General features: G+C 35.7%; 1 protein-coding gene across 1 annotated transcript in view; it reads left to right on the forward strand.

The window, feature by feature from the left end:
* The window catches only part of PGM2L1 (phosphoglucomutase 2 like 1), a 50,875-nt gene that overhangs the window by 19,474 nt on the left and 12,941 nt on the right, over window positions 1-18,460 (forward strand). The window contains exons 4-11 of the mRNA XM_077777744.1: window positions 3,848-4,015; window positions 6,669-6,775; window positions 7,513-7,597; window positions 7,920-8,003; window positions 15,473-15,666; window positions 16,482-16,671; window positions 17,174-17,271; window positions 18,222-18,402. Of these exons, the coding sequence (XP_077633870.1) occupies window positions 3,848-4,015; window positions 6,669-6,775; window positions 7,513-7,597; window positions 7,920-8,003; window positions 15,473-15,666; window positions 16,482-16,671; window positions 17,174-17,271; window positions 18,222-18,402 (1,107 nt within the window). The remainder of the gene's footprint in view (window positions 1-3,847; window positions 4,016-6,668; window positions 6,776-7,512; window positions 7,598-7,919; window positions 8,004-15,472; window positions 15,667-16,481; window positions 16,672-17,173; window positions 17,272-18,221; window positions 18,403-18,460) is intronic.

The following is an 18,460-nucleotide window of genomic DNA, read 5'->3' on the forward strand; positions in this document are numbered from 1 at the left end:
TTTTCACATCTATGAAAGTTTGTAAGAGGTTTGTTAAAAGAGATACTTCTCTTTATATATATAAAGTGCTGCTTTATTTATTTATTTTTTTAAATCCGTTCTTTCATGTTTTCTTTGAATATGGGTCTTACGGACCTATGCTATGGAAAAAACAAAACTCCACAGAGTATTATGTAAGAAGACACTTTCTTTTCTTCATTTCAGCCATATAAAGTTGCATCACTCCATAGGATTAGAACCTAAAGGAAAATTTTGGGTAAACAGGTAACCTTTGAAAATAATGCATGGCTTTAATTCTGTATCCTTTAGCTTACTGATTTCCCTACTAAACAATCAGCTTTCTTCCTGATGAAGTATAGAAAATGCTAGTAGTCACTAAAATCTTTTTGGATTTTCTGCAGGATTACTTTTTTGGGGTACTAAAATTATTAAGATTCTAAAATACACTAGTTAAGAGCAAATTTAGTTCAGATTGAATGCAGTTACTTTCTAAATGATTTCCATTTTATATAGGAGATCAATAAGTACATTTCTAAAAGGTATGTAGATCAAATAACTTCTCCATAGACTTACAGTATAATTTTAGAGGTTTCTTTACCCTTGGCATCACTTGAACCATTTTTTTCTTTTTTTGCTGATTAGGCTGCTCCGTACTCAAGTGATGAATGCATTGTAAATAAGAGAGCACATTTAGAAAGCAAACAATAATTTGTATTTGAGAAAGCTCCCACATATGTTTTATTAATAACCTTCTGTGAGTGACAAAAAGAACAATTTGTGAGGTAAAATGTATCCATGTAGACACACAAATAGTAGTTTTTCTCAGCCATCAGAGATACTTATCTAGTTTTTACCATAAAATAAGTTACGTACATAAAATATCCAAGGTATGTACATAAAATATCCAAACAGTACCAAAGCTGTACAATAAAGTAAATTTTCTGCCTCAGATCTCATCCCTGGTTTCCCCATCAGAAATAATCACTATTTTTAGTGTCTTATATTAGCATGGAGTATTTCTGGAATGATATATAAATATTCACATACCTCTTTTTATACAAATTAAAACACTTTATATACACTTCTTTCCTTTTCATTTAATATATCTGAGTTCTATGTGGAAAGCGTATTTAAAAATAATTTGTAGTTCTTTAGAGTCTTCATAATATGATAGCTTATAAAAATCATAGTTGTTTGAAGATGACAACAAAATAGAAATGTAATTTCATCCACATGGAAAATATATGATAATCATGGCTACATAGATTGCCTTTTAGGTGTGTTTTTAAACACTTGTAACATCAACATCTAAGTTAACGTCCAGCTATAAAATAGTGGAGAAATCTGCATTTTGAAGTAGCTTTCAGGGATGCCTGGGTGGCTCAGTCGGTTGGGCGACTGACTTCGGCTCAGGCCACGATCTCACGGTTCATGGGTTCAAGCCCCGCATCAGGCTCTGTGCTGACAGCTCAAAGCCTGGAGCCTGCTTCGGATTCTGTGTCTCCCTCTGTCTCTGCCCTCTCCCTCTTGTGCTGTGTCTCTCTGTGTCTCTCAGAAATAAATAAACATTAAAAAATTTTTTTTTAATTAAAGTAGATTTCATTTGCTTGTCACCATAATCACTTAGCACTTTTCACCATAAAAATATACTTATGTCTAATGCATCACGATTCTTTATCCATTTTTATTTTTCCCTATTTTAATCTTTTTCAGAACAGGAATTAGGTTAGGACTGGTTATAATGTTTATAACAGAGAATGGAACTTTTAAGTCCTACTCTAGTAACTGTAGAATTAAATATTAGGAAGTACTCAGTAACCTAATAATATTCATGTCTGGTGGGTCATTTTTTATTTTACATAGTTGTAATTAAAAGGAATAATGTTTGGCTTTATAGTTGGAGTTCATTATTATTAGGAACATTATTAACCTGCTCTACATAATTATTTTGTTTGTTTGTAGTGAGATGATACAGGATTTAGAACCAGACTAACCTGGATTCAAATTCTGTCTAGACCTCCAGTATTAGCTCCCTGTTAATAGGCTCCCTCTCTAAATCTTAATTTCTTTATTAATACAGCAGTAATAATACTACCAGTAAGATGCTGCAATCAACATTCTTGTATGAATAAATCTTGTTTGAATAAAGACATTGCTATGGACAGAGATATTTACCAGCCAAAAGGCATATGCAGTTTAAATTTTGGTAGTTGCTGTGATTATCACTCTAAAAGGACTATCCTAACTTATTTTTAAAAAATTAAAGTTTATTTATTTTTAGTAATCTCTATACCCAACATGGGGCTAACACTCATGACCCCAAGATCAAGAGTCACATGCTTTTCCCACTGAGCCAGCCAAGTCCCCCAGGACTATCTCAATTTCTGTGTCACTAACTAACAGTGTCATTAACATGGTATGACACTGTCATGTACCCTCTACAAAACTGAAATTTTCTGATCTTCAATTTTTGCCATTCTTATACCTATTTTTAAATGTCAGCCACCTTCAAGTCTCTTTGACCTCTGTATCAAATCTGGTAGTATCTTAGACTTTGGAAAAATATAGAGTAGCCCAGGTAATCTTATTGTTTAAATTCTCCTCTTAATACCTATTCCTATTTTTATGTAGGCTGTGTATTTGTTAGTGTGTGCCATTTATGAAATGGAGATTTTGTGAGCCAAGGTCATTATACATGTACATACATACATACACTCATATATACATGCATACATATACATAAATTTATATCCATTTTTAGCAGATTATAATTTCCATTAATCAGAATGTCCATGGCTTCTCATTAGTTTGTGGCATGTACTCTGGTTACTTTAATTCCACTATAACCAGAAAACCTTTTTGTTGAAATTATATATTAATATGTTTTTATTTCTTTGCAAGTGCAAATATGCTCTAATATTTAGAGCCTTATAGGTGTCTTGGTTTATCATTCTAAATATTCATTATCATTATATAGGCCATAGACATGGAAGATCTAAGCTGTTAGTATGGACTAAATCCATACTATATATAGTATAGAAGGGAAAAGTTGTGGTTCACCTTATTTTCATAATATTTGACTCTTTCTCTTATAATGAAAATACTGGAAAATTCCATTCAAATTTTATTCTTATTATAAATGCACTTCTATTTGAAACTTGTTAATTGTTTATGAAGTAATATTTCCATCAAGGGCATCCATGAGCTTTATGAAAATAAGTTAAAGGATGTGATAATGAAATACAGAATCCTAAAATACAGATGTTGGCATGTCCTGCCTCACAAGCCAAGTTTGGACTGAATTTTCATTCTCATTCTTAACCAATTCCACATTTAATATCTAAGACCTTTTTATGATCACCTTTACTGTAGATACATTGAATGGTTTTCTGTGACTTTAAAGAGCGGAAGGCTTATCTGGTCATTTTGAATCACAGAGGTTTAGGAAGTAATTGGTAGGCATGTGTTGATGGCTTTTATCCAATAGGTTCCATATTTCTTTTAAAACTTAATACAGACTCTAATTTAATTAATGTTGTTTTTGATTAGGAGGCTTATTTAGGGTCCATAGCTCAGAAGTTTATCAATTTCTTGAGTAGTGTTACCAAAATTTCTGTGACAGTTAGAGATATGTGCATCACCTTCTTAGGTTAAGGGTCTGGCTCCTTGGGGGACTCCATAGAGGGCAGGTATTATTTTAGTATACATACTAATATTGATAAATAGCACTGTGGAGTTTATAGTGTATCTAGAACCTTGTGATACATGCATAATACTGGCTCCTCAGAAGGGCTTCATCTCAGGACTCTGCTTGTGATCCTAATTAAGTCTTAATACTTTTTTATAGAATCCCAAAACAAAAGAGCAAATTGAAAATCTGTTACGGAATGGGATGAACAAGGAGCTACGAGATCGTCTTTGTTGCCGAATGACTTTTGGGACTGCGGGACTTCGTTCTGCTATGGGGGCAGGATTTTGCTATATAAATGACCTTACAGTAATACAGTCAACACAGGTAAGTATTATAAAGTATATATGTATACTTTTAATCACTCTATATTTTGGCTTCATAGATTAGGTAGTGGCGTTCTAAAACAAAAAACTTTATGTCTAGGAAGGTACTTTCTTGTAAGTTAAATGTGGAATAAATGCTGACCTTTGCTCTTGGATAAGATTTATCTTAGGAGTCATTTGTGTATCTTCAAGGTCACAGACTAACTTTCTGATTAAGAGTTCTTATGGTTGCCATTGTCAACTTCTTGACAATGTTACTTTGCATTTGAAATCAGGAAACGAATATAGAGATTTCCAATTAATACAAAGAAACAAATTTAGGAAAAAGAGAATTACTCATTTTGGCCATTGATAAAGGTTAACCAGAATATTTGGAAAATTTAGTTGAAAATATTTCCCTTAAACATGGTTTTCTATATCCATTTGAGAGTTCTTGAAGACAGGGTATGATGTGATACAATTTATGTCTCACCATTTTTATACAACTTACTCTAGAAACAAATTACTTCTTTTTCTAGTGAACCATTCTCACTGCTTCAAAGAACTATACTTTTGAAGCCAAAATGCATTTAGAATATGCTAAAAATAGTTCTAATCAATACTGTCAAACAGTAAATCGTCCTTAGCCTTGTTCTGAGGGAATTCTCTAAAGGCAAGAGCTAGTGCAGAGGATGGGGAAGAAGGGATGATAAGATGACTACATGGATAGGATACCTGCCCCTTCCTCCACCCCGTCCCCTTTATTTTCCTCACCCAGAAGTGCATCACTTCACTCTTTTTAATATATCGATCTTCTCATAAGCTTTCAAGTGAAGATGCCTTTACTTTACAAAAGGGGTGGAGGAGGTGTTTGAAAATCAGTTTCTACGGAAGTGTAAATGTTTACTGGAGTTGAGATTCCATTGTGTGAAGTGGAAAAGCCTAATGGAACCTAATACGTAAGCCCTAGCCCTTTTCAGAATCTAGATAAAGGGGATAAGATAAGATGGATATTTATACCAGAGAATAATAGGAAGTTCTGTGAGGTTTTAGGATAGCATCATTATTATAATAAATAGGTGAAACTGGTCAACATGGGCTTCTTAAGCATGCATGTGCATGCACTTACACACATGCATACACACACATTCATAGGGAATGTAACCTGAGGACAGGGTGCCGAAAACACCTGGCTCTGGGGGTCCCAAACAGACCAGGTTTGGCCACTTGCCACTGACAAAACCCAAAGACAGAGAGAGGAGTGGTAGCGAAATAAGACAGGAATTTTTATCAGTGATGCCAACACGAGGAAGACAGCAGACTGGAGTGTCAAAGACTGCCTCCAAAGTGGTGAAAACACTTCCAGGTTTATATAAGGAAAATGTGGGACAAAGGTGGGTGGGTACTTGCAGGTGGGCAGTGAAGGTCAAGTTGATCTGTAGTCTTGTAGTCAGTGATGTGGGTCTTGCTGGCTCAGGGTAGTCCTTATTGCTTGAAGGGGTAGTTACAGTTCCCATCAGGAGATTTGCTAGCGGGGTATTTTGCCTGAGTTAAGAGATAAGCTGGGAAGAAGAACTTAATCAATTAGGAAATTAGAGACTAAGGTCAAAATGAAGGTAATTGAAATCCTCTTTGAGGAGCAGGTTGAAAAGAATAATTACACTTGAAAGATCCATGAAAAAAGGGTCCCAAGGTCACTGGGGCCTCATGTGGTCTGCCACACAATTACTTAGCAGTGCCTGCCATCCAGTACTTCAATAAATTAGTATAACTTAGTTTTAGTTGACTGAATCGCCTTGGGCAGATCATTAAATGGAGCTTCAATCTCATTCTGTCTCCTCTTTTTTTTAAGAGATATTGAAAAATAGACAAAAGTAGAAAAGGTATCTGCATTCTTTCTTTCTGAGGTCTTAAGGATTAAATGTGGCAACATTTTTGATAATGGTTTTAAAAGACTATAAAATAAGGAAGTGTTATTTCTGGAGATGAAAGCATTTATTGATGCTATCAAATCATAAGATAGTTAAATGGTTTTAGTTTATCGTTGTGATATTTTCAGTATTCAGTGCTTCATTTCTTTTTTTTGTCGCCAGTGACTGCAGATTTTCCTAGTTCATGAGATTTTCTTTCTGTGAGATTTTAAAACTAAGGAATTACAAATGGGATCAGCCATCTTAAGAAATGTTGATTTTGCTGATTTAAAATGTTTATGTCATAAATAGGTCAAATATTTTGGTTGGCTTCAGTCTTGTGATTTAGCAAGGCCAAATAAGGTCAAAATTCTATTCTCTAGAGCTTTAAGGCAAGAAACAATTTCTTTTGGGTTCTCTGACAGGTTTGGTTTTGTTTTGTTTTTGTTTTTGTTTTTTTAGCATACTGACTCTTGTCCCCTCGTTTTCCCCTAATGTTTTATGTATCATATTGTATTTAATAGTTACTTAATTGATATTTCTGTGGTATTAAACATGTCTGAAATTCCAGGAAATAAGCATTTGTCATCTCACATTTGAGGATTGAACTGTGTTTTTCCTAAATTAGTAAAAATGAGCATGACAGCGGAAACCAGTTCCCTATGAGCCAATAAGCTGCATATGACACATAAAAATAATAGATTTTAAGTTGTGGCAAATGCAGGTATTAGTCAGGAACTAATCTTTTGTGTTTGTCTGCTTCAGGGAATGTACAAATACCTTGAGAGATGTTTCTCAGACTTCAAGCAGAGAGGCTTTGTCGTTGGGTATGACACCCGGGGTCAAGTTACTAGCAGCTGCAGCAGCCAGAGGTACAGTGTTAATTGTTTCAGAGATTAAGTTGGATTGGAATAGCCTTAAAAAAAGAAAATTAACAGTAGGATTTCTGAAACAAGAAACTGTCAAATAGAAATGTGATCACATGCTCATGTTTACTTTTAGAGCTGAAATAGAAGCATTTTAAAAAGAACCCTTAGGTTTCATAGGCAGGGTTAAATTGTTTAAATATTTAGAATTAGTATTTAGAATGGTATCATAGCTTATGTTATGATTTTAATGCTTTGGCAAAAGCACGGGGTAGGAGTGATTAAATAACTTGTATTCTCTCATTATAGTCCCATTTAATTAGTTTTAGGGTATTTTCACACATAGATAGTCATGAGATAGTGATACTTTTTTTCAGGGGTTAATAACGCAATTGTGTTATCAGAATCTCTTATTTCACTTTCCTCCATTCTTTTTGCCTTTCACAAGGTTTATTTCTTAGTAAAGGAGCCATCAAAAGATGATTAAGGAAAAAAGAGGAAATTAAAAGATCAGTTCTGTTTCTTGTTAACCTTTTTAAAGAATGTTATTTATTTAACATTTTTAAGTTGGAGCATGAAGCTTAAATAACCACTGATTATATGAATTGGTTATATTAAGCTACTATATATTCAGAATAATTACAATGTGAAACATTTATTTTGTAGAAGGTTAGATTTTAAAAATATATGGTAAGCTAAGGACTAAGTGAAATCTCCCTCTATTTTTTTTTTTTTTTTTTTAGACTTGCTAAATACACTGCTGCAGTCTTACTGGCCAAGGATGTTCCTGTGTACCTTTTTTCAAGATATGTTCCTACGCCTTTTGTAGTAAGTGTGTTATATTATTGATTGTACAGTTTATTGCTCTTAAAAGGATTTCTTAAATCAACCAGGATTCAAATCTTTGTCATGCTTATAGTTCTATATTAAGTGACATGAAAGACCAAAGGAAGGAAAACAGATTTTGCTCTGAGTTTATTTTTATTCAACAAGCATGTGTTGAACCACCAAAGAATTTGATCTATAGCCAGATAACAAGTTTTACCCTATTTATGTCTTAATGTCTTCTCCTGTTACTAAAGTTATTCCTATGTCAAATGCGTAAGTAGGTAGAAAGCAAAATGCAATTATGGTGCTACTGTTTTTTCAGCCATATGCGGTCCAGGAGCTCAAAGCAGTTGCAGGTGTGATGATTACTGCTTCTCACAACCGCAAAGAAGACAATGGGTACAAGGTAAACCTTGGACTCTTGATCTTTGCTTACTTCATAGTTATTATTTTATTTAAATAATATGTGCTGAGTATATTTTCATCACTGAGGAGCAGGGTTAGATGTTGGGGAGAGGAAGACAAAAACATGAAGGCCACCCCTCAAAGGCTGTTTCCCTAATGACCCTTATTACTTCTCAACATGTACTCCTACAAAAATCTCTTCACTGGTCTTTTTGCTTCTAGTATCTTACTGCCCTTGATTTCCCCACCCTATCCCAAATCCACCCTGTCTACCATTTTAGAAACAAAGTCATACTGAGAACTTAAAGAATGAATAGGAGTTTGCAGGAGGAAAGCCAGAGAAACAGTACCTTTATCTCTTTCTCTTTTCCCTCCAGCCTTCTACTGAAACTCCCCACTGGCCATAGGATCCATTTGATGTGTCAGCTTCCATGGCAGAAAGCAGGCAGAGGGGGGTGAAGAGCAGCAAAGAGAGAGTACAGCACAGTATTGAGCCAGTGTTTGGGGCTCCTGGGTGATGAGTGCATGAACTTATATTTGTTATTCTTCTAGTATGGGAGGTCTTCAGGCATACTGAACTCTGTTTTATTAGGGAAAAGAAGATTTAGTACTAATCTATGATTTTGGCCCTGGCCAGCTAAATGGGTTGTGTTACCATGCACAGAGGCAGAGAAGAAGCATGATTAATTCAGTTTGGGACATATTAATTTTGAGGTATTTGTGGGCCAACCAGGTAGCAATATCTTGTTGGTGACTGGATGTATAGATCTGCTCTGGGGAGAAATCTAAGGCTAAAGTTACAGGTTTGGGGGTTTTCATACATATTAGAACATATAAGAATATTTGGAAGTCTTTTAGTTGGATGGGTGGCCTTGAGACAGTATGTAGTAAAAAATAGGTACAAAAAGGATCCCTGGGGAACATCAACTTTAAGGAAGGCAGAAAGAATAAGTGCTGGAGATAGAGGATAGACCAGGGGAGATTAGTGCCATAAAAACCAAAAGGATAAGAAGAGAGTTGCAAGGAAGGAAAAGTCAACTGTCAAAGAGAGCTGAGAATCCAGATCTCTCCTCTGAGCATCAGATCAGACTCCTAAATCCAGCTGTCTACTTGCTATCCATTGGGATGTCTAATAAACATTTCAGAATTAGTGTCTCTCAGATAGAGGTCTTAATGCCCCCACAACCTGTCATACATACACATACCCAAATATGTTCCTCCCTGAATCTTCCCCATCTCTGTGAATTGACATTACCAGCCACCCAAAGACCAAAAATTATTCTTTTTTAAAAAATTTTTATTTATTTTGTGTGAGAAAGAGAGAGTGTATGCACATGTGCTCATGAGTGGGAGAGGGACAGAGAGAGAAGGAAAGAATCTCAACCAGACTCCACACCTAGTATGGAGCTGATCCCACCCCCCTACCCAGGTGCCCAACCACCCAAGCACCCCCCAAAATTATTCTTACTCCTTTTTCTTCACTCCTGAAATTTAACCCACTAACAGATACACAAATTCCACATTTAAAATGTATGTTGAGGGTCTCCTGGTTGGCTCAGTCAGTTGGTTGAACATCCAACTCTTGGTTTCAACGGAGGACATGATCTCACAGTCAGGGGATCTGCTCCAAGCTGGGCATGGAGCCTATCTTGGATTCTCTCTCTTCCCGGCTCTCTGTCCCTTCCCCACTCTCTCTAAATAAAAAATAAATAAATAAATAAACTTTAAAAATAATAATAAAATAGAATAAAATGTATGTTGAATGTATTTGCCCTGTTCACTTCTTCTACCCCCACCATCCTAAAGCATTGTTATCTTCTGTCAGAGCTCCAGCATCCTAGCTCGTCTCGTTCTGGTCCCATTGTTCTCTCTGAAATCCATTTTCCACCAAGCAACCAGATGATTTTTTTTTTTTTTTAAATATGAAAAGGTCATGTTACTTTCCTGCTTAAAATTCTCCAGTGGCTTCTCACTCTTCAAATAAAATCCACACTCCCTACCTTGGGGTTTCCAGGACTGACTCCTGCCCTACTTCAACTTCATTTCATTCATTCCTCTCCTGTGCTCACTACATGCTCACTCACACTACTGCTTCTTTCTGTTCCTTTGGTCCTCCACTATAGTATACCAAAGTGTTTCCCACCTCTGAGTCTTTGTCACTCTTTTTTCCTCTGCTTGGATTGCTCCTCCTTAATATTGCAGATTTGCTTATTTTCATCCTTCAGATTCCTGCCCAGATGTTATTTCCTTGAAGAGACCTTCCCAGGCCATCTTATCTGAAGTGACTTCCCTCAGTGACTTTCTTATCATCTTGTTTATTTCCTTTACAGAACTTATCACTGTCTCTGATTATCTGCTTTCTTTAGGATGGATTGTTTCTTTTTTTTTTAATTTCTAAAATGTTTTATTTATTTCTGAGAGAGAGAGAGGCAGCGTGAGCAAGGGAGGGTCAGAGAGAGATACAGAATCCGAAGCAGGCTCTAGGATTGGTTAAATAAACCAGGACTCATTTATACAGATTTTTAAAAAAAATTTATTTCTGAGAGAGAGACAGCATGAGCAGGGGAGGGTCAGAGAGAGAGAGGGAAACACAGAATCCGAAACAGGCTCCAGGCTCTGAGCTAGCTGTCAGCACAGAGCCCAACGCGGGACTCGAACCCACGAACTGTGAGATCATGACCTGAGCCGAAGTCAGACACTTAACTGACTGAGCCATGCAGGCGCCCCTAGGACGGATTGTTTCTTTATTTTTTATTTCATGGGTGGAGGGGCTTCATCTGTTATGATAGTCATTGCTGGTGAACATATTTATCACATAGTTAGAGCCTCAAAGATTTTTTTCCCTTAAAATATAAGCATAATGCAAAAAGGATAAAAGTTAAATAGTGTACAAAGTTAAACAGTCAAAAGTATCTCTCCCATTTGTTTCCTCCAGTACCTCTCTTCAGAAGCAAATACTGTTTCTGGTTATGTTTCCTCCCAGAGATTGTCTATGCATGTATAATTATATATGTATTTGTCACATCCACGTATTTTTCCATAAATGGTAGAATACTACATAGAGTGTTCTACACCTGGCTTTATTTCACACAACAATATGAAACAGTCTTCGAAATCATTCACTCAGTTGATCAATTGATAGGTAGATAGGTCTGCCTCATTCCTCTTTAAAAATCTGTATAAATGAGGGGCGCCTGGGTGGCTCAGTCAGTTAAGCGCCTGACTTTGGCTCAGGTCATGATCTCACAGTTCGTGGGTTCGAGTCCCGCATTGGGCTCTGTGCTGACAGCTAGCTCAGAGCCTGGAGCCTGTTTCGGATTCTGTGTTTCCCTCTCTCTCTGACCCTCCCCTGCTCATGCTGTCTCTCTCTCAGAAATAAATTTTTAAAAAAAAATCTGTATAAATGAGTCCTGGTTTATTTAACCAATCCTCTGTTGAGGGACGTTTCATTTGTTTCTGATCTTCTGCTACTCATAAATAGTGCTACAAAGAATGTTCTTCTACATGTCTTTGTTCATATGTGCAAGTAGATTTGCATAATCAGTATAGAATAGTGGTTAGGACTGTGGGTTAGATTTAAAACCTGCCTCTTTCACTCACAAGCTTTGTGACTCCATGCAAGTTAATTTCTCTGTGTTTCCCCATCTGCAAACTAGGGGTAATAATAGAACCAATGTCATAGGGTGAGAGTGATGATTAAAGGAGATATTGCATGCAAAATGCCTAGTATAGTATCTGGCTCCAATAAATGCTTAATGAATGTTAGCTATTGCATTTATTCCTTTTTATTTTATTTTAAAATTTTTAATGTTTATTATTTTTGAGACAGAGAGAAACACAGCATGAGTGGGGGAGGGGCAGAGAGAGAGGGAGACACAGAATCCGAAACAGGCTCCAGGATCCGAGCTGTCAGCACAGAGCCTGACACGGGGCTTGAACCCACGAACTGTGAGATCACGATCTGAGCCGAAGTTGGACACTCAACTGACTGAACCACGCAGGCACCCCACATTTATTCCTTTTTAAAAAAATTTCTTAGGAGCACATTGTCTCTCTCTCAAATAAATAAACATTAAAAAATGTTTTTTAATGTTTTTAATGGTTTTATTTCTGAGAGAGAGAGAGAGCGTGAGAGTAGGGGAGGGACAGAGAGAGAGGGGAAACAGAGAACCCCAAGATGCTCTACACTGTCAGTCCAGAGCCCGATGTAGGACTTGAACCCATGAACCATGAGATCATGCCCTGAGCTGAAATTGGGCCCTCAACAGACTGAGCCACCCCGGTGCCCCAACTGCTTTTATTCTTATCATCTTATAGCTGCATTGTCCAATATTGTAGCCACTAGCCACCTATGTCTTTTGAACATTTAAAATATGACTAGTATGAACTAAGATGTACTGAAAGTGTAAAATACACACCAAATGTCAAAGACATAGTATGAAAAAAGAATGTAAAATATTTCATCAATTTTATATTGATTACATGTTGAAATGACGATATTTTGGATATACTGGGTTATATAAAGTATATTACAGTTAATTTTACCTGTTCCTTTTTATCTTTTTTAATGTGGTTACTAGAAAATTTAAAATTACATAAGTGGGCCTGAATTTGTGGCTCACTTTATATTTCTATGGCACTGTTGATCTATAGGATAAGTTTCTGGAAGTAAAATTTTTGAGTCAAAGGGATATAAAAGAAAATTTGTCATTCTCTACCCAAGACAGTTGTACCAGTTGATACTCTCAATAACAATGTATGAGGGTCTCTATCTCATACCTTCCATATTATCAAACTTTTTGGTCTTTACCAGTTAGATAGGTGAAAATGTTATGTTGAATCTGCACCTGTTTTATGAATGAGGTTGAGCATCTTTTCATTTATTTACATGATATTTGTGTTCCATTTCCTGAGAAATCTGTTAAAGGTTTTGTCCATTTTCCCCTTGGGTGATTGCTCTTCTTAGTGATTTTTGGGAACTCTTTATATGTAAAAAGTAGCTCTTAGTCATCTGCTTTGCAGGTATTTTACCCCCAAATTATCATTTGCCTTTTGACTTTATATTTTTTCATGCATGGTATTATGGTATTTTTCCATTTGGGAAAAAATATTTTGGCATTTTACTTGGTATCCTATTTCATTTGTAGATTAATATAGTAAGCTTCAATGTTTTTATTGAGTCTCTTTATTCATGAATAGGATGTATCTTTCTATTCTTTCAAGACTTCTATTATATACTTTAGTAAAATTTTAAATATATATTTTTTATTTTTAAGTTTATTTATTTATTTTGTGAGAGAGAGAGAGAGAGCACAAGCTGGGGAGAGTCAGAGAGAAGGAGAGACAAAATCCCAAGCAGGCTTCGTGCCATCAGTGCAGAGCCCAATGCGGGTCTCAAACTCACACACCGTGAGATCATGACCTAAGCTGAGATCAAGAGTCAGACACTTAATTGATTGCACCACCCAGGCACCCCAACATTTTAAATACTTTTAATAGATATTTCATGTTTCTTTTAAAGTTTGTTCTTTGGTACATTTTGTTGCATGGATTTTTCTGTTATTATGTCAGATAGGGATACTTTCTGCTATAGATTCAGAAAACCCACAAAAATGGTTTAAGCTGATAGGAGTTTATTTTTCACATATAAAGTCCAGAGGTAGGTGGTTGCTGGCAGGGTTCTATAGCCCAGTGTTGTTGGGCCTGGCATCTCTGCAGTATTTTTGACCTTTCCCTCCAGTGTGGACATCATATAATGGTTGTACCTCTAGGCATCACATTCATATACGAAGGCAAGAAGAAATGGGTAAGGAGAAAGGCCAGGAGTTTTTTTCTCATGTTTTATAAATTTTCATGGTGAGTTTCTGAAAGCTATGGATATAGCCTATGGATAGAATCTTTTAATGGCTTGGAATGTGGGAGCATCACTCAGAGTAGTTTTTGGTATTTTTTTTTTTAATTTCTTTAGGAACTTAAGGAGTTTCACTGATGGGGAGCAATTTCTGTGTTAATTTAGATCTCAGCTTTGAAAGTGTTTTAATATCCAGAAGAACAGACATGCTTCCTCATCACCCTTCTAGAATAGTGGGCAGAGCTTCTATTTGGTAATTTCACTGATCACAGGGGTGGGAGGGGAGTCTCAGGTCTCAAATTTCCTACATTCCACATGGGTGTTACAACTCAAGAACCAGATAAATGGACAGTTCCCAAACCCCAGGCAGTCACACCATCAGCTCACAGCCTTATCACTCTGGTGTTCAATTCTTTCCTTTTTCCCATTGCCTGGAATTTTCCCTTTTCTTCTTATGAACTAAGCTATACATTTTAGATACTGTTTTTCCAACTTGAGCTAACATTTTAAGGTGTTCATAGAGTGAGAATTTTCAGGTCATCTAGCCTACCATATTGTTTGGTACAGAGCTTAGTACATAGTACATATTCAAATGTATTCTTCTTTTCATCATTCAGGATGCAAAAGAGAGTAGTCTCGTCATGTATACGGTAGAAGTCAGTATAGATATTCTCTAAGCAGAGTCCCTTCTAGCTTTGAGATTCTATGAATTATAGAAATAAATTTTCTTCCTTTTTTGTTAACTCTTCCTAATGTCTTGTTAATCAAGCCACTTAACAAACTGGCAGCTTAATGAAATGTATTTTGATTAATACTGAAAGCACATATACTGAAATGTATATGCAGTAATTAACATGTTAATTATCTTTCCTGATCTAGACTATCTGGTGTGACCTAAATTCTGCTTTAATTTATAGCTGAAACAGAGAAAGACAGATACCATATGTTTTCACTCATATGTGGATCAGGAGAAACTTAACAGAAGACCATGGGGGACGGGAAGGGGGAAAAAATAGTTATGGAGAGGGAGGGAGGCAAACCATAAGAGGCTCTTAAATACTGAGAACAAACTGAGGGTTGAGGGAGCACGTGGGGGAGAGGGGAAAACGGGTGATGGGCACGGAGGAGGGTACTTGTTGGGATGAGCACTGGGTGTTATATGGAAACCAATTGACAAACTATATTTAAAAAAATTTATAGCTGATAAATAATTTATCACAGAACTACTTTATAATGCTCAAATTTTATAGTGTCAAATTTTATGGATAACCCATGATTTCTTAGGTTTATCTGTAGAATACAGTTATAGATCTAAGAGTATGATTGAATATTATGGTATATATATATTAATATGTTGTCATAATGGTGCCCTGATTATATTTTGCCTGTATTATTATTAAAATATACTTCTAAAAGAGAAAATAATACATGATCATTTTATTGAAGAGTCCCTGAGAAATCATTATCATCAACATCTTTCATATTACTTTAGTCCCATGTTGACAGTTTCTACTTAATTAATTTGGTATGCTTTTTCATAAAGCCAAAGATCTCTACTGGAGATAAAATTTTCTGGCCAACATTTCAAGTAATTATAGCTATATTTACCTATCATCTAGGTTTATTGGGAAACTGGTGCCCAGATCACATCTCCTCATGATAAAGAAATTCTGAAATGTATAGAAGAATGTGTGGAACCTTGGAATGGTTCCTGGAATGATAATTTAGTGGACACCAGCCCACTGAAGAGAGATCCTCTGCAGGACATTTGCAGAAGATACATGGAAGATCTTAAAAAGATCTGTTTTCACAGGTATGGTGGGGGGGGGTTGTAGGCTAGTATTAGCATATAATAAGATTAACAAGGAAAGAAATAGGGATAAAAATGTGTTGGCTCTTCATTATATTAAAAGTATAGCTAAATAGCACTATTCATCATAGTTAAAAGGTGAAAATAACCCACATATCCACCAGCTGATGAATGGATAAATAAACTGTGGTTTATCCATACAAGAAGATATCATTCAGCTGTAAAAAGAAATACTGATGCATACTGCAACATGGATAAACTTTGAAAACATGCGAAGTGAAAGAAGCCAGTCACAAAGGACCACATATATGATTCCATTTAAATGAAATGTCCAGAGAAGGCAAATATATAGGGACAGAAACAGACAGAAAGTATAGTAGTGATTGCCTATGGCTGGGAGGAACAGGAGCGTTAGGCGGTGGTGGCTTTTTTTGGGGTAATGAGAATGTTCTAAAATTGACTATGGTAATGTTTGAATAACTGTGAATATATTAAAAGCCATTAAATTGTACATTTTAATCAAGAATTGTACAGTATATTAATTACTTCCTAATAAAGCCATTAAAAAATTATAGCTAAATTTATGTATTCTCTATATGAGATCAGGAAATTTCCTCTAAAATTTGATTTTGCAGTATTTCTCTGTCTCCTTAACTATTCCGTAAATAGCTAACACTATTGCTAGAAAGTGTCCTGGCTTGCTGAGTTTATTTTCTTTATCCTAAAGAATAGATTTTAGCTTTTCATCTAACTTTTTAAAATTATACCACAAGTACCAAGTTGTGTGATACTGATTGAATCATTCTTTTCCTTTACAGGGAATTAAACTCAAAGACCACCTTGAAATTTGTACATACATCTTTTCATGGGGTCGGACATGACTATGTGCAGCTGGCTTTTCAAGTGTTTGGTTTTAAGCCTCCTATTCCAGTACCAGAACAAAAAGATCCTGATCCAGATTTTTCTACTGTTAAATGCCCAAATCCTGAAGAAGGAGAATCCGTGCTGGTATTTTTTTTCTTTATTTAAATTATCATGAATGTGTTAAATGTTATCAGATAGACAGAACTCATTTGACAATTCAATGATTACTTACAAAGGTAGATACCATCTTAGTTTACATAACTTAAATTATATTGGAGCCATATATTCTGTTTTATTTGAAATCTCTATGATGGATATTTCTTCTTCTAGACTTTTTTTTTTTTTTTTAGTTTAGTTTATTTTGAGAGAGAGAGGCACAGAGTGAGAATCTCAAGCAGCCTCCACACCATCTGCACCGAGCCTGATGTGATGCTCGGTCCCACGAACCATGAGGTCATGCCTGATCCGGGATCAAGAGTCAGACACTTAACTGACTGAGCCACCCATGAGCCCCTAGGCTTATTTTAAGTTTAGCCAAACTTATATTCCTTCTAAAATTTATATCAACTAACATCATCCCTCCATTTAGGAATTAAATGAATTTAACATCTTCAATACAATCCAGTGATTTGGCTCCCTGTTTCAGGAACTTTCTTTGAGACTGGCAGAGAGAGAAAATGCCCGTGTAGTGCTAGCCACAGATCCTGATGCAGACCGACTGGCAGTGGCAGAGCTTCAGGAGAAGTAAGTAAAGCCTGTTATTTAATTAAAAGCTTAAAACTTTGAAAAATAGTTTTGATTTTAAGTCTTAACAGCCTCATTGGAAATAATAAAAACAAGAAAATAAATCTCCCAGAAGCCCACTATCCAAAGATAACCCTTAGGTTGATATTTTGACATCTCCTTTCTATATTGTTTCTACTCAGATATTTGAGATATACTACAAATTATTTCTGTAAAATTGTTATCATACTATATATATTTTTATGTCTTCATTGTTTTCCACTTAATATTGAACTGTGAGCACTTTTTTCAGTCCTTAAATATTGCTTAAAATACTCTTTTTTAAGATTTTTGAATGTTTATTTTTGAGAGAGAGAGAGACACACACACACACACAGAGTGCAAGTTGGGGAGAGGCAGAGAGAGAAGGAGACACAGAATCTGAAGCAGCTCCAGGTTCTGAGCTGTCAGCACAGAACCCCATGTGGGACTTGAACCCACGAACCATGAGATCATGACCTGAGCTGAAGTCAGACGCTTAACCAACTGAGCCACCCAGGAACCACTTAAAATGTTAATTCTTAAAATGGATTAATATCCCAGCAGATTGCTTTATCAATATAATACTTTTCTGATCTTGGTCTTTTGGGTTGCTGTGGATTTTTGTTATTATAATGTTGTGACAAACGTTCTTACACAGACAGGACATCATATTCTAAATTTTTCTCTCATTAAGTAAGAAAATAAAAGTGACAATGTAATACTTTTTCAGCAGACATTGCTACCGTTTTTACCCTAAGTTCACCTCTGGTGAGGTAGAAATAGTACTAAATGTTTTCTCAAAAATCTCATATAATAGTTCTTGAATTTTCCTATGTGAAGGATAGTAATTTGTATGTCTTAGGGTCAAGAAATTTTAATGAGAAGTTATAAAAATCTTGAACTGAACTGAATTTTCATTCTCTCTCCAGTGGTCATTGGAAAGTATTCACAGGAAATGAATTGGCAGCTTTGTTTGGGTGGTGGATGTTTGATTGCTGGAAGAAAAATAAATCAAGAAATGCTGATGTGAAGAACGTTTATATGTTAGCTACCACAGTCTCTTCCAAAATTTTGAAGGCAATTGCACTTGAAGAAGGATTTCATTTTGAAGTAAGAACAGATAATATCTGTGTGCTACTTTTCTAAATCGATTTTTTTAATTAATGGA

This window comes from Crocuta crocuta, unplaced genomic scaffold (assembly GCF_008692635.1).
Source record: "Crocuta crocuta isolate KB4526 unplaced genomic scaffold, BGI_CrCroc_1.0 scaffold271, whole genome shotgun sequence".
NCBI lineage: Eukaryota > Metazoa > Chordata > Mammalia > Carnivora > Hyaenidae > Crocuta > Crocuta crocuta.